The 23,206-nt window shown below is 39.8% G+C and overlaps 1 protein-coding gene across 1 annotated transcript in view; it reads left to right on the plus strand.

Moving 5' to 3' along the window:
• Positions 1-23,206, plus strand: part of GPATCH2L (G-patch domain containing 2 like) — a 44,898-nt gene that overhangs the window by 13,939 nt on the left and 7,753 nt on the right. Inside the window, 6 exon segments of the mRNA XM_042467001.1 lie at positions 3,060-3,105; positions 3,107-3,137; positions 7,309-7,376; positions 8,092-8,131; positions 11,593-11,678; positions 19,180-19,277. Of these exon segments, the coding sequence (XP_042322935.1) occupies positions 3,060-3,105; positions 3,107-3,137; positions 7,309-7,376; positions 8,092-8,131; positions 11,593-11,678; positions 19,180-19,277 (369 nt within the window).

The following is a 23,206-nucleotide window of genomic DNA, read 5'->3' on the forward strand; positions in this document are numbered from 1 at the left end:
TGGGCTAATGATTCTTGGAGAGTTATGAGAAGTTCCAGAAGAAGACGACGTAACTATTTTGAATAAATATAGATTGTTGTACCATACTTACCGTATTTTCCGGTGTATAAGACGACTGGGTGTATAAGACGACCCCCACTTTCCAGTTAAAAGTTAGAGTTTGACATATATTTGCCATATAAGGACTACCCCTCTTCCAACGCATGTTAAGCTAAGAGATGCCTCAGAGAGAGGTGTCTTTTCCCTTTCAGCACACTTGGGCTGCATCCACACTGGAGAAATAATGAATGAATGAATGAATGAATGAATGAGATTTTATTTATATACCGCCATTCCTTCGATCACGGCGGTTTACAGAATAATAAAAATACAAAATTACACAATCAGAGTCCCCCCATATTAAAACATACAATACAAATATAAAATCCATCATTCAACCTAATAATTAAAAACCAGTAAAAACACGTGGAAGCAGTTCCAACCATACAATACACACAATACACAAGGAGAAGGATGGCATTAGGACACGTGGGGGAAAGCTTGGCGAAAGAGGTAAAGTCTTGAGGTTTTTCCTAAAAGACTCCAGGGAGGGGGCTGAGCGGAGCTCGTCAGGGAGAGAGTTCCAAGTCTGCGGGGCCGAAGCAGAGAAAGCCCTATGCGCAACACCGCATATCTCACATTGGGAATTCTCAAAAGTTGTCTCCCACCTGACCTGAGAGTGCGGGGTAGATTATATGGGAGAGGCTGTCCTCCAAGTACTCTGGGCCCAAGCCATTTAGGACTTTATAGGTAAAAACCAACACCTTGTATTGCGCCCGAAGCGAATTGGCGCCATGCAGATCTTTCAATATAGGTGTATGTGGGCTGGCCCTGAGCTACTGGTGACCAGCCTTGCTGCCATATTCTGAACCAACTGTAGCTTCCGAGTTTGGTACAAGGGTGTCCCATGTAGAGCGCATTACAGAAATCGAGTCGAGAGGTTACCAGTGCATGTACCACTGTTTCAAGGCCCCCCTGGCCAGGTAGGGTCGCAACTGGCATATCAGCCGAAGCTGATAACAGGCACCTCTGACTGTTGCATCCACCTGAGGAGTCAGGTGAAGCGATGAGTCCAGAAGCACCCCCAGACTGCGAACTGTGTCCTTCACGGGAAGCGTGACCCCATTCAGGACAGATGGACAAATTTCCTTCCCGGGACCGGGGGACCTATCACAAGTACTTCCGTTTTCTCTGGATTTCAGGCTGAGTCTGTTTTCCCCATCCAGCCCATTACCGACTCCAGACAGGCATTGAGCGGAGAGATGCCCTCCCTAGCACTGCATCAGTCGAAGACACAGAGAAGACTATTTGGGTGTCATCAGCGTACTGATAACACCGCGTCCCATGTCTCCGGATGATCCTCCCGCGGCTTCATGTAAATTGAATAGCATAGGGGACAAAATCGCTCCCTGAGGGACCTCAGATGTAGGGCCCTCTTATCGGAGCGACAGTCCCCCACCCCCACCATCTGGAACTACCGGAGAGGAGGAACGGAACCACTGCAGGGCAGTGCCCCCGATGCAACTCCCCCAGGCGATCAGAAGATACCATGGTCGATGGTATCGAAGGCCGCAGAGATGTCCAAGAGCACAACAGGGACACGCAAATAATAATGAGGATTTTGCACTAAAAGGGAGGAAAGGAGGCTGCATGCACACTGGAGAAATAACCTGGTTTGGCACCGCTTTAACTCTTTTCTGGCTCAAGGCTGTGGAATTCTGGGAGTGGGAGTTTTGTGTGGGCCCAGAGCGGACCCCACAACAACTCCAACTACCAGAATTCCTAGCCTTGAGCCAGGGCAGTTAAAGCGGTACCAAACTGGGTTATTTCTCCAGTGTGGATGCAGCCTCCCTTTCTAGTGCAAATCCTCATTATTATTTTGCGCCATTGAGGTGGGTCCTTGCAGCACCACAAAACCCACTCTGGGGTTTAAAAATAAAAGATCCACCCTTTCCCCCTCCTTTCCCCTCTTCCCTATCTCTTGGCTTTCCTTCATAGTGAGTGAGAGAGAAGGGCCAGAGAGGATCTTAAAAAAAAAAGCCAGGCCTTTTTTTTTTTACCCCCCTTCAGGACTTGGCAGGGTAAAAAAAGAGGCTCCCCTCCAGCCCCGGCCTGCACGTCCCATTTGGAGAGGCTTGGCTCCGCTTTCCCATTGCCTTGCATTGCTTTGCCTTTGCTTTCTTGCAAAATGGTGCAGCTGCAAGCTTTGCATGCTCTCCGCTGCTGCTGTGAAGCTGAGGAGCATGAAATGGAGGATGGGATCCAGGGGAGAAAGAGGAGGAGGGAGGAGAACTGTGGCTGCATCCACACTGGAGAAATAACGAAGTTTGGCAACGCGTTAACTTTAGGTCTGGCTCTTTGCTATGGATTCTGGGAGTTGGAGTTTGTTGTGGGTCCAGAGCGGAGCTCTGCGGCTGTTTTTGAGCTCCCCCCACCAAGCGGTGACCAGTCTAGCTCGGAAGTTTCTGCACCCGGCGTATAAGACGCCCCCCAACATTTGAGAGATTTTCCAGGGTTAGAAATTCGTCTTATACACCAGAAAATATGGTAATAAAAATAAGACATCCCCTGAAAATAAACCATAGTGTGTCTTCTTGAGAAAAAAATATATAAGACAGTGTCTTATTTTTGGGAGACAGGGTAATTACTTTAATTCAAAGGTAAAATAGTTGGGAAGTTATTTTTGTATTTCACTGTTTGTCTATATAAAAATGGCCAAAGATTATGGGCCAGCTACAAACAAGGTAGCAATGGGATACAGCACAGAGTGCTGTATCCCATATGCTACCTGTTTTGTAGCTGCCCATAATCTTTGGCCATTTTTATATAGACAAATATAATTCATTTCTTGTACTGTAAGCATGCTAGAGGGTTTAAACACCTCCCTGAGCTCACACAAAATTTCAGAAGTAAACCTGGTAATCAGAATATAGCCTAGGTATTGTGCTGCATTCTAGCTGACTGTATTTCATGGTTTTGGCTAAGCTTTGGTCTTCAGTATCCTATTCTTTCTTTCTCAGGATTTCATACTCGTTTGAACCGCCTACCCAGTGTTCTACTCGTTGCCTCAGGAGGGTCGTAGAAGGCTGGTTAGCAAGGTATTGCTTTTCAAAGATTGGGAATTTGTTTTTGGTGATTGGTTTATAACTTCAAGAAAAACCTGCTCCTAATGAGGACCACTTTAACTTGTGTATTGTAAAAGGTCTTTGATCTATTTGTAAGTAGACATGGTAAAGCTATTTCTAAAGCAACAAGGTTCAGTTAGAATCCATAGAATCCTAGAGTTGGAAGAGACCACAGGGCCATCCAGTCCAACGCGCCATGCAGTTGAAATGGTAAAAAATCATGCTGAGTATGAGAGTTTGTCTGAATATCAAATGCACGAGAAAGGGAGGAAATTCCAATGCTTTTGGTACAGTGGAGGAAACAGGGACATCCAAAAGTGAATAAAGAAGGTACATTTCATTTTTTTTACTGAAGTGTGAATTTTTTAAATATCGCAAATAGTTTAATTCTATTTTAATGCTCTCTTTTTATATGTTTTTAATTGTATGTTCTTTTGGGGGAGTGGGGGGTTGGAACTGGCTTAAATTGAGTCTCAAGTGAGAAACAGGATATAAATTAATACAATAAATTAATTAATAAATTAATTTATATATCTGGGATGGAGGAAATAAGCGTTTGTCAAACCAACAAATCCCATTGTGGGAGAAAGACGGGATATAAATCCTAGAAATCAATCAATAAATAACCTATTGAATCATTAATGTAGTAATACATTTGTTGTTGTGTTGTGTGGTTGTTTAGTGCGGCTTTTGGTTTTGAGTTACACATCATAATGTTTCTTGTCACTCTTTTCTGGCGTCTCTTTCTGCTAAAGCCGGTGTCCTGCAATCCTGGCTTTCCAGTCTTAGGCAGGAAAGGGATGAAGATATTTGGTAGGAAACCAGACTATCTATCCCTTTTGCTCATAGGGACTTTCTGAAGGAAAAGAGATCCCAGGTCCTGTGTGAGTTGCAGCTCTATATTTTGAGGCAGTGAGCCACAAGCTTTCATTGTCCCTGAAAGTATCTTGATGTTTTGCAGTGGGATAACAACTTCCACCTGGAGAAAAGATATCTATCTGTTGAAAGTTTCATTGATAGTTTATAACCCCTCCAATTTGGAAGCCGTTGTATAGAAAGTGCTTTACTACTTTGTTTTTTCTTCTTCTTGGTTTTTGTGTTTGATAGCTTCTGTGTACCTATTCTCTCTACTTAACTGGGTAAGTTAAAGAGTTATGAAATACAGCTTCTGTTATGGCGAAGACTGTCTTGGGCACAGACCGTCAAGCCACTGGTAAGAGCCTAGGGCTGTAAGCTTTTTGGAGGTGCCTCTAATGAACCAAAATGAGAAGAATAATATTTACTTGTTTAATTCATCTTCATCACCTTAAAGGGATCTATGTCATTTGCAGTGGAGGTCACTGCTCCCCCACCCCCATCCTCTTCTAAATTGTAATAATAAATAATGAGTTTCATTCAAAGCTCCCCGCCAGCGAGCTGCTAATTACCCAAAGTACGGCATGTAATTTACACAGTAATAAACCGTAAATTTAAATATTATGGCGATTTAAGTTAATAATTTCTCTGCTGTAACAAATAGCCCATCTCTCATCCATGCCATTGCTTTCCTGCAGATCTTGCATGTGATGGTATTCAGGTTTCCTGAGCACAAGACCAGCAGTGTTGTTGTTGAACAGATTCCAATCCTGGTCTTGGGGGAGTTTGTTCTGTGTGGCAAATAGCCTTATGCACAGAGCTCAACATGTCTGTGCAACAGTAACACTACAATGCAATATTCTGAATTGATAGAAGTGGTTTTATTTTCTAATGACGTCACTATTCTTCCAGAAGTATTTTTGTTGTTGTTTATTCATGTGAAAGACCTATCTTTTCGGAAATTGCCCAAATTAGCATAGTTATACCAGAAGTACTTGAAATGCTTGTTTACTAGTTTTCTTCTAAAAGTGGAGGCGATTATGAATGAATGACTATCTTTCTTACACCTGCAGTTGGGGAAAGTAAAATTAACACTACCTCACTTGCTGTTAAATGAAAGGATTGTAAGTGGAGGAATTCTGACATATTTTCCAACAAGGCATTTGGTTCTGAACGTATGTTAGCTCTGAGTGGATAGGAGTCAAGTTATTTGTTGTTTTGAGCAAAAACTTTTAAAGAGCAAAGTGGGGTCTTAAATGTTCATGTCTTGCTTAAATGGATGAAAGAGAAAGAAATATAAGTACAGTCGGCCCTTCTTATACACAGATTTCTTATACACGGATTCAAACATCCACGGTTTGAAAATGTTAAAAAAAAATATAAATTTCAAATATCAAACCTTGATTTTCCATTTTTTGTAAGGGACACCATTTTGCTATGTCATTATATTTAATGGGACTTGCGCATACACCGATTTTGTTATCCACGGCGGATCTTGGAACCAAACCCCAGCGTATAACAAGGGTCCACTGTAAATCAAACAAACATGAAATGTGTTCCTACTCATACACTATCCTGCCTTGGATGCTATAGGCTAGACAACAAGACCAAAGTTCTTGGTTACAAATCTAAATAAATCACAAAGACATGTCTAGATAGGCAAGGGTAGTAAGAGGTATGATTAAAATGAATAAATTGAGATGTAGGGTGGAATATAATAAAGCATATAATTTTTAGACTATCCAAAGCATTTCAGTTGTATTTCACTGTAACAGAATAACTAGATTTCATGTAAGCTTGGAACAAAAGGAGAATAGCTGGATCTACCCCTGCCCCCGAGAACTGCTTAACAGGTAACATTGAATTTGGTATAATTTTGATCAGCTTAGATTGGAACCCTCCCTTCTTCTCAATAGTGAGCAATGATTGTCTTTTCTCTTTTGGCATAGGAAGTTAAAGGATGTGAACATCCATAGAAGTAGTAAGTTAGACATACCTGCAGAGATAATATAGCTTTTTAGCAAAATCTCCATAAAGCAAGAGGAAATAAAAACCTTCTTACTTTTGGATAATTTGCATTAACAGTGCAATCCTATATATCTCAGCTCAGAAGTAAGCCCCGTAGAATGGTAGTATTTACTCTTAGGTATGAATATGTAGCATTGCAAGCTAAGGCTTCTGATGTTCATGTAAAGGTTTTTGTCAGGGACTGCCTATTATGTTATAATTTAAATAAATAAGTAAATAATGTTAAATGTGTATTGAGTTTGGGCCTTGTTGATCATACTGGAACTGATAAACAGGTTAGAGAACGCCATCATAGGAACCAAAAAGAAGAAGTGAAAGCTCTCTAGGGAGCATGAATGTATATTCTGTTTTCTTATAGTCAACATGATGCTTAACTTCTTACAGGGCTGTTGTAGTCACATTTTCTTACTAATTGATCTGAAGTTAATGATATTTTGGCAGTATGTAAACATCAATTCCACAAACATTGTGCTGGCTGGTTCTGAAGGGGATATACAGTGTCTGATGATTAGACTACTGTACTTGTAATAGTGGAACACTTCTTTGTCTAAATTTGGGTTGGCCCTAGTCATATTTCAAGTGGAGAATAGAAGGTTCAGTTTAAAAGATCCTGAGATGAGAGGTAAACTCTTGAACATCCTCATCAGATATATTTCAGTATCAGATCCTGACTGGATGTAGAAGGACTTCAGAACTTACATTATTCTGTGTGGATAATAATAATAATAATAATAATAATAATAATAATAATAATAATAATAGGATTTATTTATATGCCACCCAGTTACTGGGAATCCGGGCAGCTTACCACAGAGGGGATAATAGACGGTTCCCTGCCCTCGGGCTTACAATCTAAAAGACACGACACAAAAGGAGAAGGGAATGGAGATCAGGTCCACCATTCTTGTCTCCCTCTGAGGCCTGGACCAAGGCAGATGGACTGGAGGGAAGGCTTGTCTTCTTCAGGCTAGCCCCGGTGGAGCTGGGCCTGCCTGGTCAACTCCCTTGTGGGCTGGAAGATGACAGTTATGGAGGGAGGAGTCTCTTCTTCCAGGCTAGCCCTGATGGAGCTGGGCCTGCCTGGTCAACTCCCTCATAGGCCATGATGTATGTCATTTCCTCATACCCGTGATGCTTTTTTCTCTTAAAGCTAGCTTTCCACCCTGTCCTCTATTTATTTTCAGTTGGGACTATTCCAGATATAACCAAATGGATTTGGTACCAGACTCAGTATTCCCCCTGTTGTCACTTTGTGTTTCAGGAGACCATCATGAGTGCTATGGGCACTGAGAGGATTAGCCACATCATTGGTGATTCCTGCCAAAAAGAGTAAGCATATGTGTCTTACTGACAAAGGTCCAGTATTCTTAGGAGTTGGAATCTCATGGTATAGAATGAGAGTAGCCCTTGTTTTTCTTATAGAACTATTGGTAGGGAATCTTTGCAGTTTATTAGAGCATCATTACCTCAAGAAGGGATAAGATGTTTTTCCTGCTGTATTTCCTGTCCTCTTCTAATGGTCCTGAAAATAGCTGCTCTCTACAAGTTGAATTATCTCCCTTGTTCTTTCATAATGTGCATTTACCAAATGCATAAAAGTCTACCACTGATTAATAAAAGAAGTTCAGAACTAGGGGACTGTTATAGTTGCTCCATCATGACAATATCAGAAGTAGTAGCCAGATTTTTTTTAAAGGGGTGGGTTAATAAATGCTCTGTTTCTCAAAGAACCGCTCAAATTGGATAGAAATTCTTCACCATGAATGTTGGTGGGTAGACCAAATGTTTTCTTAATCTGGTGGCATCCTGTTAGCTTTTAAAGACTATGTAGTGTGATTTGTTGAATTAATTTTCCCTTAGTCATTAATTTTCCCTTAGTCATTAATTCCCCTTGTCTCAAATCTGTCTTTAGCACACTTGTGTTACAAGGAAGTCTAATCTTTTTTCTTCTCCTTGCACCTACTTTTCCTTGTTTTGTTTGTTTGTTTTTTCCAACTCTTGTCTCATGCTTCCTCCAATTTCTTGTCTTCTGCCATCTTTCTAGTTTCTGGTTGCCATCAATGGGAATGAGAGATCGCAACCAGGTAAGCGGGATCTACTTTGCTGTCTTTATATATTTTCACTGGACCTCTGTCCCTCTAAAAAGAACAGAACCTTGGCTTTCCGTTTCTGCCACATTGCAGCCTGTGTACAAGAAGTAAGGTAGCTCCAGGAGACCACATTAGTTCTGTCTGCCAAACAGCACCTCAGGATTTCAGCCGTGTTTTGCAGTTAAGCCCTTTAACTACTTTGCAATCTTACTTTCTCGTTACCGTATATACTTGACTATAAGTCGACCTCATGTATAAGTCGAGAGCATGTTTTACAGCCAAAATTATGGATTTTGATATGATCCGTGGTAAGTCGAGGATAAAATCTAAGGGCATGTAACAAAGGATCTTTTTTTAATTAATATTTTTAAGTTTTACAATACAAAATGTTAGTTTCTTCATATCCAAATATGCTTTAACACTTTACTTATTTTATACTAAAAACATACATCCCTTCCCTGGAGCCATTCTCATCCATATAATCCAACCAAAACCAAAATTTTAATTCATCTCGTGAAGGTAATTTTCCATCTTCTTTTCCTAATACTTTTTCAATTTTTTTCCCCATATTTCATCAAAATAATTTCTTTTCCATAATCCTTTTATCACTTTCAATTTACATGTTAATTTATCATTAATCGCTATTTGCCAGACTTCTTTATACCAATCCTCCAGTTCCACATTTATTTTTGTTTTCCAACTTCTTGCTATGATTAATTTCGCTGCTGTAAGCAAATTTGTTACAAGACTTCTTTCTTCTTTTTTCCATTTTACATCATTATATAGTGATAGCGTAACAAAGGATCTAAAGGATGATGCAAAGGAAAACAATGCCAAAGAACTTACAAAATTCTAGCAGGCATAACTGTGCTCAAAATAAAGGCTAGCTGGATGCGAGAATAGAGGAGGGGCAGTGATTCCAGGACAGATTACAATTTTGCCTTTCACAGGGGATGGTTCCTTTTTTAAAAATAAGAGTTAAAGTACAATACTTACAGTACCTATATTGACCCGTGGATAAGTCGACTCAGGTTTTTTGGATCAATTTTTTAACTAAAATTTCTAGACTTATACATGAGTATATACAGCCAAATGCTTAAATAAATAAAACTTTCTTCTTGAACAAATGTGTTGCTACATTTTATAGCTGCTGTAACTGTGGTATTCAGTCATGCCTCTAAGATCTTGGACATGTTTTTAAGGCAAAGAGACCTGATATTCCTGGATTCTTGAGTGAGCATGCTTCTGTGTGCCTGATTGTCTGTGTAAAGAGAAAGGGAGTCATGAGCATTTATATTTGAATACAGTACTGCAGTTGCACCCTCTACTAAGTTACACCAGTGAAAGAGGTTAATGAACCAACTCTTAGGCATGTAAAGTGGTTTAGTTAATAAATACTGATGTTGCCAGACAATGAAATGAGGCTTCTGTTTCTCTTTAAGTGGAAAAACACGTCACCTTTTAAAGTCAAAGACACTGTGGCTGTATTCCTCCTCATTAAGTGTCACTTTCTTGTTTCACTGACAGTGTTGGCACTTCAAATGCCATTTTGTTTCACAAATTGATTTTTCCCATACCTGGCCATAAAAATTCTGAAACTTGTCTTGTTTGACAGACTATTCAAATATTTCCTCTTATAAGTGGTGGGCATGAATGTCTAGTAAAATGAAAGAAACAGTTCCTTCTGTGGGTCCAGGGGAATCTTCTCTCTTCTAAATGCCTATAATATTATACTTTGAAACAAAAAACATGTTAATCCAGTTGAAAGGGAATTGTAATTTTGTAATTTTCATTCCTTTAAGTTTTGAACATTTCAGGAGTAATTCTTCGTATTGTAGTCTTAGTTCTTTGTGTTTTATGGAAATGAATCTTTAGTGACTGGAGAAGTGGCCTTCCACATTTTAGTAAGAGAAAATATGCTCTTTAAAGAAAATCTTTATGATGTGTGTTACAGTACAGAGTTATTTCACCTATTTGAGTTATATCAAAATTGTGTTGAAAGTAAAGGGTGAAATATGACCATTGCATTGCTAGAAATTATGCATCTTGTCAATATCCTTTGCTAAGGATATTGAAGAGTGAACTGTTCTAAATATTCAGCAGGGTGCATGATACAACACTTCTGCAACTGAACCAATACAAATATATGAAGATATATATGTTTAAACACCACCTGCTGGGTAGAAATCTTCACCTACACAGGCAAAGTTCCACATCAGGGAAAAGCCTTAGGAGGCTAATTGTCTCACTGACATGTTAGATTAGCCCATCCACCAAGATTTTAATGTGCAGGAGTTTACAAGCATTTAATCTGTGTGGCCCAGTCCCAGAAGGATTCCGTCACATACCGTACTCAGTGTTTTAATAGCTCATAGCTTTTCTCAGATCTGAAAGTGGTGATGAATTGTGTTTTAGAATAAAATGTAGTTGTAATAAAGTTTCTGCATATAAGAAGCTTAATTTTGTGGTGAAGTAAACATATAATATTGTGGTAACAAAATTTGGGGAAATATTGATCTGTTGAAAAAAGGGATGACTTCCATCTCATCCCTGTTAAAAGCAGGTTCTGTAATTTTGTTTTGCAAATGCTGTTTTTCTGTGATGCTAAAGTTCTATGCAAGTAGTTCTCAAGTGGCATATTTTGATGGTAAAGATTTTATGGCAAAGGTTGGCTGTGGCCATGATATATAAATAACACTGTATAAATGAGAATAGGTTTATTCTCTAGAGGTAATTTAATCGCTGGGAAAAGAGAGAACAGCGTTTACTCAAAGACTTGGTGAAGTGAGGTGTGTTCCTAGCAGAGTTTAGAAAAGTTAGTTTTTGGATTATAACTCTCAGAGTGGTGTCTGGGAGATATAGTTCCAAAAGTTATTTTTCTAAGCTCTGGCTCCTAGTTGTGTTGACCTATCTGCTTAAGAGGACAGAACAATATGATCTGTTATCAGAGACTTCCTTGCTGTGAGTTGTGCTCTAAAAGAATCCATAGAATCATAGAGTTGGAAGAGACCGCAAGGGCCATCCAGTCCAACCCCCTGCCATGCAGGAAATCTAAATCAAACATCCCTGACAAATGGCCATCCAGCTTCTGTTTAAAGACCTCTAAGGAAGAAGACTCCACTACACTCCAAGGCAGTTTGTTCCACTGTCGAACAGCCCTTACTGTCAGGAAATTCTTCCTAATGTTGAGGTGGAATCTCTCTTCCTGTTGCTTGCATCCATTGCTCCGGGTCCTAGTCTCTGGAGCAGCAGAAAACAAGTTAGCTCCCTCCTCAATATGACACCCCTTCAAGTATTTAAACAGGGCTATCATATCGCCGTTTAACTTTCTCTTCTTCATGCTAAACATCCCCAGATCCAGGTACTCTGAATAACTAGGTGAGGATAATTCAGTCATTTTTATTCAGATAATGTCACATGATATACTGTTAACCAAACTTGTCTTGCATTTCTAGTTCAATCCGTTGTCCCCCCTGTACTCCATGGATGTTGTTGCTGACGCTTCCCACCGAAGGTGCTCTCCAGTGCATTGCACAGCCAGGTAACTATTATGCTCTGCTTTTGTTGTGGGAAATGATATTAATATCTGCCAGGATAGGAGATATGTCTGTCAGAAAATAGGTAGCTCGTACAGTTTTATTTAAAACATTTTTACTTGCCTTTCCTCAAGGCAGTTAATAACTGTAAACTTTTAAAAAATCAAGCAACTTAAGGTAAACAGCAACTCCAAAACAAAGAAGCAGCAGAGCAAAACAGAGTATTAAAACACACATTAGAATAAGAACATGTCTTTAAAAATAGATTTAAAAAACAATTTTAAAGACTTTAAAAAAAGGTCTTTACTGTGCAGCGGAAGATATTAATGAGAAGAGTTTTGCTATATGTTTACTGTTTGGCATCTGTTTAGTGTCAATGTTTACTAGACACAGGGCATAAAAGTTATCTTGTAGGCAGTATTATTATTATTATTATTATTATTATTATTATTATTATTTTGCTGTGGAATGGCTACTCCCTGCTTGGAGTGTCCAAGAAGACATCATTCGTAACATATTTGTCCTGCTTAATTTTCCATAATCTCTGTACATTGGAAACTAGCAGCTATTCCACAAACTTCTGCAGTTTTGTAGAAGTGGCGGCAGTTCTGTTTCTTTAACTTTGAATAACTGTGTGTGTATTATCCTTCTTTCCTCTCCACATAGAGTTTGTTTCATCATCTCTAACTTCTTGTTGGTGGGTAGGGCAAAGCATATTTTCTTACACCAAGGTACTAATCTTTTTTCACTTGTAAATTTATGGATTGTCTTGTGGCCCAGAATAACTCCCCCCCCATGACTCACAGTTATAGTTTTTTTAAAAAAAAAACTGTTCCTCAGTTGGAGAAGAAAATGTTGGAATGTGCTGAGTGCGCAGCCTGTGTAGATTTACACAGAAGCTTCTTGCCTGAAGAACCACCAAGCAGACTGTCACTGAGCTGTGTGACTGATCTGGAATCTCCTCCTTCCCTCCAGATGCTGAGAAAGCACACTGAAACAAGTGTCTCTTCAAAGAGGCCTTTAATCTATATACAGTTGAGAAAGGGATGGGAGTATAGAAAGCCTTCATGGTGGTAAATGAGGTCCAATGACTTTGGGTAGTAGAAGTCTGAGTATGTATGTATATATTAAATATACTTATGCCCCCCCCAATATCCAAAGATCTCAGCCTGTTGTGCAATAAAATCAATTTTAAAAATGTAAACAAAAAAATTCTAAAGATAGATACATAAGCTAGTTAACAAATGAAAACAAGATGAAGCAGTTAGAACCATGTATGTGTACAAATGATAAAATCATTAGATCCCAAAGAATAAGGGTGGGTTGTTTTGCACATCACAAGTGGAAATACAACTCAGGGAATAACTATACAGGAATGTTGAAGAAGACTTGAGGTGTAAGAATGGCTCTGTATGTTATTAAATGTAGATCTGAGGATTGCTGTCTGACAAAAATTAGAAAATGCAAAATTTCAAAATAGCCTGTTCAGATATTTTGCTGTGTGAACCAATGATTTTAATTCAACAGAACAGGATACTGTGCCTTAGTGAGAGATGTGTGAGATCGCAAAGGGGTTTTCCTCTGAATCTTAGGCCCGAAATGCATGGGCAAAAAGAGCAGCTTTTAGCTGCTTCAGGGGTGTAGTGTGCAGACAATGCATGCCCCCAGATTGGCCAGAAGCTGCTCTGGGGTCACCAGAAAAAGGAGTTCAGAAAAAGTACTCCTTGCTGGCAGTCCATTTGGGACCACAGCAGTGGCCTGCTTTTTAAGAGCGGACTGTGAGGTTGCCATGATCACCAAGCAATCGCGGGTAGAGCAGCCTCTGGTCACTCTGTGATGCCTGTCTACCTGACCCCAAAATCATTTTTACTCTTAGGCCTAAATCTAGTTGTGAGGCCCATAAATTGCACCAACCGAATCAGTAGAAATGTGATAAATTCTATGAATCTGTTTGAGTTGGGACTTGTGATTTATAGCAGGGGAATCATGCTGTCTTCCCAATGTTGTTGGATTGCAGCTTGGAGGATTCCTTACCATTGATTAGTCTGGCTAGGACTTCTGGAAGTTTCACTCACAACATCTTTAGGGCTGGATAATTCTACAGTTTTGGGAGAATGCCATGACTGGAGATGAGATATTCAGAGAATATCTGAAGGATAAAGATTGTTTTAACTGAATTAAGTGGTCACTTTGCTTTCCTGTTCAGAATATAATTGCCATAATTGTAGTTGAAAGGGTAATTTTCTTTCGAATTATACTAGTCAGTAACACTGAACTGGAAGAAAGTTGTCTTCTGGTCTAACTTATGGCATGGCTCATATCCTTTGAACAGTCAGTTCTTTGAATACTAGGTTTATATTTGTTCCTGTCTTCTGACATATACTCTTGCCCTGCAATGTATTGTTCAAGGTGAATTGTATGTGAAGAAACTTGCTTTATGACAGGGACTTAATTTGTGATGCATTCTTGGTTAAAAGAAGAGAATGAAGGCAAATAGTTAGGATCTAGATAGCCTTGTAATACATTTGATTGCTGGTAGTGTCTCAGGCCTGTGCATGATAATTTCAAAACATTAGTAGATGGAAATATGTATTTTTCTAAGCTCTGTGTGGTTGACACATCTATGTCAAAATAGGCAAATCAGTAATTTTGTGTGGGTCCCAATTTCTTTTAATTGCAAGTTAATTTTGAGGTAAACATTTGTTGTAAAATCTACTGTGTCCCACGATTAGACCTTATGAACCCATGAATGGAACACGCTAGTAAGATCACCTTTTGTGAATGTAGAATTCTCAGACGGTGTTCTGCTTTAGGATGTACTAGGAGGAAAGATAAAATAGCCTTCAACAAATGTTGTGCCCTGGGCTGTAGTTGGGCAACCCTGGCATTTCAGTGGACATTTCATTTCTTTCCTATTCAAACTGACAGTTCTTGCAAGCCTTGTTTGTCTTGGAAAGCCATTTTTGGATGTGTTACTCAACTGAAAAGATTGTTATCAGGCAAATTCAGTTTTTTTTAACCTGCTTTTCATATTTTCTTTATCTCCCTGGTGGTTTCTGGTACATTCATTTTGGTAGCATAGTGGCTGTCTTGTAACCCATTGCTTCATTTAAACAGAGCCGCAAGCCAGATTACTGAATATGAAGCCATGGGTGTGCAAGGAGGGGCTCTTCAGTGTCAAGGAGAAGGCCCTGTGCAGAGACATCCTTGGAAGATACAGTTAAAAGACTGTATAAATTGCAATATACCAAGACCCTCTTTCTTGCTTTTTGTCTCTGATGTGTTGAGACTTCTCTGAAAGTGTCAGAAGTAGCACTGGGAATTCCACACCCATCATTAGAAGGTGTGTGTGTGTGTGTGTGTACGTACCTGGTGACTCTCTTATCATTAGTAGTATAATTTTATTTTGCAAAGCGAAGAGTGTTTTCTGCGCTCCCCCCCACCTTCCTCCCTGGGGATGGTTGGTGTATTAATTTGCTGTATTGCCTCCTGGCTGTTCCCAGGCTGTTTTTGATTCTTCATCATGGAATTTTAATGGCCTGCCGCCTCTCGGGAGGCATGTGAAGAAGAGCATCTTGGGGACTGCTTCCTTTCTTTTCACATGTCTGTAATTGCTGCTCTTTAAGAGCACAAAGCATTTACTAATCATGCCATGTCTGTCATGGCTTCTGTTTTGACAAGGCTTTCTCTTTAGAGGAAAGCATGAAGAACTTGGCAGTGAGAACTCAGAACCATTTTTCTACCTCCATATTGTGAATGGCATCTTACTTCCCTTTCATGGTCTTGTATATTGGCTGTTTTTCCTTGGGGTTGCCTGGGACATTGTTGATTAGCTGGCCATTTGAGGTAACAGTATTCTGTTTCTCAAAAATAGGCCAAGGTTTCCCAAGAAGAGCCATGTTTCTGTCAGGATTCTTACTTTGTCCTGGTCCATCTGTGTGGTAAGATTTGAGTTTAACATGAAATCTCTCAGATCCAAGGTATGTGAAGACAAATATGAATATTTGACCTGATCACTGGATGCAGTGCAGATGTGGATGAATCATAGTGTAGCATCAGCCAATGAAGCAATACCCATAGGCAGCTGCATATGTTAGCTCATGTCAATTCTATCCAGTCAGTTTTAAATCATGACTTTTTAATTTGTATATGAACTCTTATGAATGTATTGATGATTTTATAGTGCTGTATTTTAACATGTTGTACCCTGCCCCAAGCTCTGAGGAGAGGCAGGAAAACAGAAGTAATAATGATAACAATGATGATGATGTTTTAAGGCAATAGGATCTTTTGCCAGTCTATATTGTTGTGTATTGGTAAGTGAAGACTAAAGGGTAGCACTAGCTAGAGTTTCCCCAAAATAATAATAATAATAATAATAATAATAATAATAATAATAATAATAATAATAATCCACTGTCTGCACATAATATTCCTTTCTTTGATATGCTAATACCACAGAGTAAATGGTTCTGTTCTGGGAAAGCAGATGGAATAAATCACAAGGATATCTTTTGGTTGCAGTGTGGCATTTAGTATAATGGGAAGAGCAAACAAAGTCATAGAAAGCAAAATTAATAATAGAATAATAGCAAACAAAAAAATCAGAGGCTTCAGGTGAGAGTTGCCTATGGGTAGATGTGAATTAGTGTGACATTACTTCCATTGCATATTGTGTTAAGAAGTATGGCTGATACTGGCTTCAGGTGAAAGGACATTAAAGAAGATAATTTGTCTTCTTAGGGTTATGTTCTGAATAGGCCACTCTGGATGCCTGTCTTTTTAGTACACACATAGGCAAAGTTTTGAAATGGTTCTTTTAATACATAGATACTTTTCTGTACTTTGAAATGATTTAATTCTTGCATGCAAAGATGCCGTGTTTGGTGGGGCTGATGAGCTACTTACTACTTGTAGTGATTTTTACCTGTGATGTGCAGATCAGACTTAGGTGCTCAGCTGGCTGGTGTCTTTTCAAAGAGGAGGAGGATCTCTGTTCTTACTAATAATTTTGACCCTTTTGAAGGCATCAAAAATAGCCCCAGGTGGTACCTCAAGGTTTGGAAAAAGCACCTTTAATGCAATCCATGTTTGCAGAGGATACTGTAAATATAACAGAAACAACTGAGCTGAATTCAGCCTTAGTACCAATACCATTAATAGTAAGTGTTTTGTACTGAGCATTTCTTTTTACATGAAGATATCTGAACAATTTGTTTGGAAGACAACAGATTAACAATTGCTCTCCCTTCTGTAGCACTTTTCATTAGCACAATGCATGTACTTGCTTTCAGAATTTGGGGTAAAGGAAGAACTTTCAATTGTATCAGTAGTGTGTGGGCTTGCAGTGAGCGACTGATATCTCAGGTTCTTTGAAAACTCTCAGTTGCTTATGAAATTCCTAAGTTTGATATTACAATAACAAAGGAGTCTGTTTTTCAATTGAGGTCCCTCTCTGTTGTGAAGAGAGTGCTTTGTATGACTGCCACTCTGAAGGTCAATTGCAATTAAACATGAATTCTTAGAAGTGTCTCTTTAGTGCAGAGAGTTCCTTGACATCTTTCATTCCATCTTGTTTGCATCACATGCATTTGAAAGAAAGAAGGCTTAATTTCTTCACCAACCTTCTTTGCTGTATTGCTGACCCAAATACACTGATGTTCCAGCATAGTGTTGGGAAGGCAAGTAAATACATTCCGTTTACATTTTCTCCCTTTCAGTCAATATTCACATCTCTAGGACTTTTTAATGTCAAGGCTCAATAGTGTAATATAGCAATAGCAAGTACATTTCTGTACTACTTATTAGTGCACGTAAGTATTGTACTCCCTAAGCAGTTTACAATGTATTAGGTAATTGTCCCCAGCAGGCATTTTAGTGACCTACGGAAGGATGCCAGGCTGAGTTTGACACTTGAAGCCCAGGGAACGAATTCACAACCTTATGGCTGTGAATAGCTGCAGTACAGGTATTTAACCACTGTGCCACCAGGGCTCCCTAGTGGTACTAGTGGTACCTATAGGATTGCCTTCTCTCATACAATCTGTCCTGTACACTCCAACCAGTTAGGACTAGACTGGCAACAGTTTCCTGAAGGAATTTTTCATTTGTTGCCCCCAGACTTCAGAAGGACCTTCTGGATGAGATATGGCAGTTGAAAAATTGACTGCATTAAAGCCATATCTCTTCCAGCACAACTATCCAGTCAGTTTTAAATCATGACTTTTTAATCTGTATATGACTTCTTTATTGTTTATTGTTTAGTCACCCAGGATCAGGGCAAAACAATACAGTTGGACCTTGCTATCTGTGGGAGATCTGTTCTGCGCCACCACCATCCCGATGGATACCAACATATGCAGATGCTCAAGATTGCGTTGTCCCTAGTGGTGGTGCATGCACGTGGCCACGTCGTCATTAGGGACAGCCCATGTCCCATGATGGCACGTGCATGTGGCTGCACCACCATTGGGAACAGTGAGACTTAACAGCGGTGCAGCTGTGTATATGCACCATCACCGGGCAACTAGCGCTGTCACTAATGCTGGCGCAGCCACCTAAACGCACCATCATTGGGAAAAATGCCGTCCACGGACACTTGAGATAGATATAGTTTTCTACACCACAGAAAAGAAGAACATTTCATGTTTCATCAAACAATTGATTCAAAACTAGCACTATACACATGTAAAAGAAACAACTAAGTCAGGTAAACTTGCATAAGTAAGCAAAAACATTTTGGATCTTTTAGAGGCCTCTTGGAAGCTTCTTCCAAATTCTATCCTCGGGTGTTTTTTTCTTTCGATAGCCTCAACTTATGATTTCCATTTTGGTGTGAAACTTATAAATTTATGCTTTTTCAACCTGCCAGGATAGCTAGTGAATCAAGCTAATTGACTTTCCTACTTTCTTTCAGTTTTTCAGTTATGCGCAGTAAGTGATTCAGGAAGCAGGTGTTTTCCTTGGCTATTATACAAAAGCACACAGAGCTACTGCAGGATCACCTAGTATTATCCCATTCTTTTCCAGATCATGCTTTATTGCACTGTTTAGTGCAGAAACACTACTGCAATCCAGCATTGAAAGTCAGTGGTACTCCAGCCCTCCTTCATCATTACCCCAATCCCAATGCTGCAAAAAACATTATTGACCCAAAGTTTAGGCTAACTAGTTTCCATTTGAACAAGTTTATAGGGTTGTGTGTGCACTGATAACTAGAACTATCCATGGGCTTTAAAAATGCCATTTAACTCATTGCTGTCATTTAGGCTAATTGAAGATATTCTAAAACTACCCCCCCCCCCAACATGGTTGTGTTGGTGGTGTCTGTGTAGTACATAAACTGCCCTGCTTCACTGTTCTTTGGAGGATTTCTCGTGTGTGTTGGGGGGGGGAACTGAATTTAACCACAATTTTTTAAAAAGTTGTTTTATAAAGGAGCCACCAGGATGGTATTTTCTACCTTGTTTTGTTTTTTCTAATCAGTATGGTTTATCCCTTGTTTAGGCAGACTAATATACATCTGGGGCCTCCATTCTCAAGGGAGATCAAGAGGAAGCGAAAGCCAATAATGGCAACAGCCTCCCTTTCTAGTCCAACCTCAGGTAATGTGGCTAAACTATAGTATAAAATGATTAATGATTTTGTGGTATGCAGTTTTGAAGGAGTAGGTGTATGAGATGTAGGAGAAGATCTGGATGTTCAGAAATGTCTTCAGGGTTTCCAGTCCAAAATACTCCAAAGGTAGAAGATTTATGTGAAATCTTCATTTACAGTGTAAAAATGCCAAGATAGTATTGGAAGCAGCAACTCAAGTTACTGCTTTTTTCATGATGAGAGTAGGTTTGAAAATGTGGAAGGAACATCTGGTGAATAATTGAGATCCAGCAAAGTCCCAGGTGGCATGGTATCTATTTTTTTTGGTTCCCACTGAAACCATTCTTCTTGCCTACAATGGCCAGCTGGGGTATAATCCTTTTGCAAAAGAAATATGGTTGGCCCTCCACATTTGTGGCTTTGATGTTTGCGCATTTGATTAATATGTTCTCTATAGGAACCTCTAGGTCTTCCAATGTAATTATTCCAGAATTTGCCTGTTGACTGACACTGGAGGACCTAGAGATTCCTAGGGAAAAAAAAAACTTCTCTAGACATGTATAGGTCCGCCAGTGCAATTCTGTGGTTGCTTCTGCCAGATGTTACCCATAGAGTTGTGCTGGAGGACCTTGAGATTCCTAGAGAGGTGTTCTCTTAGGTTTAAAAAACTGTGTTTTTAAATTTGCGTTCCCCCCCCCCCCTTTACATGAGGGTCATGCGCCTCTAACACCAACACATGTGGAGGGCCCACTGTAAACTTCTGCAAACTTGGTTTAATTTTCATCATCATCATCAATCATCACTATTTTGCAAAATGTGTCTTTTCTTGGCAAAGAATTTAGTTTGCCTTAGTACCATGTGTGTTTGAACACAGAAATTTGTCCAGTCCAGCCACCAGCAGCGGGCCCTTTAGAAACCTTTTTGTATAAATTGAAGTAGGAGCTGGATTTTGGCTTCCTTTTTGTGTCAGTCTCAGACACATCAGGGAATAAAAATACCTTTAGGCAAAGAGCATCTTACTCATTGAGGGGAATTATATTGTGCCTTGAGGGCAGAGAGGGCTTCCTTGTTCTCTGGCTGTATTTTCCTCTATAGTGGCAAAATGTGATTTTCCTGGTTATAAAAGGAACATGCCGAGGCAATCTAGATTGTCCCAATGTAGCAGAAAATCCTTCCTTTTAACATAAATATGTATATCTATAAATGTCTTTGTGAATGTTTTGGAAGGAACTGAGGTAACTTTTTGTCCACTAGTAAGGAAGACAGCAGTAAGACCAAAGATTCCAAAGAACCAGCTTCTTGTAGCTATGGCAGCATCAATGCTATATTGGCAGCTTTATCTTTTTTTTTTGCTGCATTTGAACTGTGGAAATAATCCAGTTTAACTTCCATGGCTCAGTGCTGTGTAACTCTCAGATTCATAGTTTGTTGTGGCACTAGAGCTCTGTGTCAGAAAAGGCTAAATATCTCACAAAACTACAGTTACCAGAATTCCATAGCATTGAGCCAAGCCAGTTAAAGTGGTGTCAAACTGCATTATTTCTGCAGTGTGCGTGCAACCTTTTTTCTCCTGGAAGGAACATTCTCATGGTGCCTATCTGTCTTCAGCAACCACCAGTGATTCCAGTTCCTTTGATACAGGGGTCCCCAAACTTATTGCTGCCTACTTAGTAAACTCAAAACCACGATTGCCACTGGCCTTTCTGCTCCTTTTCCTGAAAGCCAATGAACTGGGTGCTTGTGTTGCTGTGGGCTTTGAAGAAGGTCAAAGTGGTGTGTCCTACTCCTTCATGTTCCAGATCTCAGCATAATGAGACCCTATTTTCCCTTTCCAGTGTCTAGGGATGTGGCAATTTCCAAGTCACATTAAGCTGGACTCAATTTAAAGGCCCAGAAATATTCCCTCCAAGCAACCTGACAAATGGATTAAATTAGATTTTTATTGTGCTTTTCTGTCCAAAGCAGACACAAATTGGCTTAAATAGTAACAACACATGGTAAAAGAAAAAGAAAACAAAACAGTAGGAAACAATTAATGGATTTGAGGCAGTATATTCTAGGAATATACTTGTCCATCAAGTAGCAGGCTCAAGGAGTTGCACTTAACCTGATCGCTAGAGAAGAGTGCTCGTGACTGTTACGAGATCACAAGTGGGTAAGGCAAAAGGTGTACCTGGAAACCTGAAGATGAATCTGTTCTGAATTCTGAACCTACACTGGCTTCTCTTTAAAAAAAAAAAAGGAAAAGGAAACAAAATAAAAGAGAGAGAGACAGAGTGAGAAAGAGGAAGTGGTGGTGGGAGGAGTGAGTGCTTGTGTGGCTATTAAAGCAAAATAGATTATTATTATTATTGTAAGGGACATATACATGCCTGATCATTGGGCTTTCTTTCATCTTCTTCCACCAATGTGCTTTCAGTCATCACTGACTTGGCTATTTCCTTGCTTGATTACTTTGTGGACCTCACTTTTTTTTCATTGTAGATTTAACTACACATGACAGATTTTTGTCTCTTCAGTGAAAGATTGAGATGAATCAGAATTCATCCCAGAACTTTAGATTAGAGAGTTTGTATAAGTGTTGATGCCCCTAGCAGGCAACACTGGCTAAGCCCAATTGTTCTAATTTCACTTGTTGACCAGGTCCTGCTTCAGTAAACTCCTTCTATGCAACCTGAGTGCCCCACAGAGGTGAAGGACACAGCCTGAGCTGGCTCCATCAGTCAGCAGAACAAATGGGCTTGCTCTGCCTAACATCGGGCCATCTCAGATTCCACCTCTTTTATAGAGATGAGTGATGAAGAGAGGCTCGTTCTGCTTTGCCGCTGTATTAATACACATCAGGGGCCAGCTCCCGGCACTAAATCACACTCCTGCATACATCTGTTATCGGACTCCTCACCGATGTGATGAACAAGACTGCAGATAGAGGCTTCCTCGTGTCATTCTTTATAGGATTTTCCTAAAAGAATAAATAGCTCAAATCTCTGCCAACACTCTCCCCTGTCATTGTGATGAATTTAGCTTCTTTCTTAAACATGCAGCAACAAATCTTCTTCAGCTGTGGATCCCTCCCCCTCCCCACCTTCAAAAAGTTTTGTGGAATTTGACTGAATTCTAGATGATAACAGTCAGACCCCTGAAGATATAAATGTGCATTCAGTGGTTGGAACTAAAGCAGCCATTGAAGTTCTTATTTAAGAAGCCTAATGAGATATTTAGTAGTACAGTGGTACCCCGGGATACGAATGCGCCGCCTTACGAAATTTCCGGGTTACGAAAAAAATCAATAGGAAAAAACTGTTCCGGGTTACGAAGGTTTTTTCGGGTTACGAAAAATTTTTTTGGTGCTTTTCGGCGCTATTTCGCACGAAATCGTGGCTTTTCCCCATTAGCGCCTATGGCTTTTTCGGCTTACGAAGCATTTCGGGTTACGAATGCAGCGGCGGAACGAATTATTTTCGTAACCCGGGGTACCACGGTATATATGCAAAAATTCACATCCCCTTGCTATGGAAAACTCTGAATTACCATTCTCAGGCTTTGTACTTGCAGTTCATGGTCTGTTGCCCACACGTGAGTCATATGACTGTTTATAGGTAATGAGTGTGGCTGTGCCTAGACTCAACATCGAGGTGCTGTCTTTGTGAACTAGTGTCTCTGCAGTAGCTGGAGAAACCGGAATGACTCCATATACCTTATTGCCATAGGGACATTATATCCTGCTTTTCTGCCATCACAGGACTCAGTGGCAGAGCTGGGTGTTTCCACTTGAGTCTTTTTTCATTTCCATATACTTCTGAAACATATGAGTGGAAGTTACCTCTTATCTGACTGGGTCAGAATTTCCATCCATAGGCGTGAATTGGAAGAGCTGGAAAGAAATCCCAGCTTGTTACTGAGCACTAGTCAAGACCCAGAATATTCTCTAGTGAGT

This window comes from Sceloporus undulatus, chromosome 1 (assembly GCF_019175285.1).
Source record: "Sceloporus undulatus isolate JIND9_A2432 ecotype Alabama chromosome 1, SceUnd_v1.1, whole genome shotgun sequence".
In the NCBI taxonomy this organism is placed as follows: Eukaryota; Metazoa; Chordata; class Lepidosauria; order Squamata; family Phrynosomatidae; genus Sceloporus; species Sceloporus undulatus.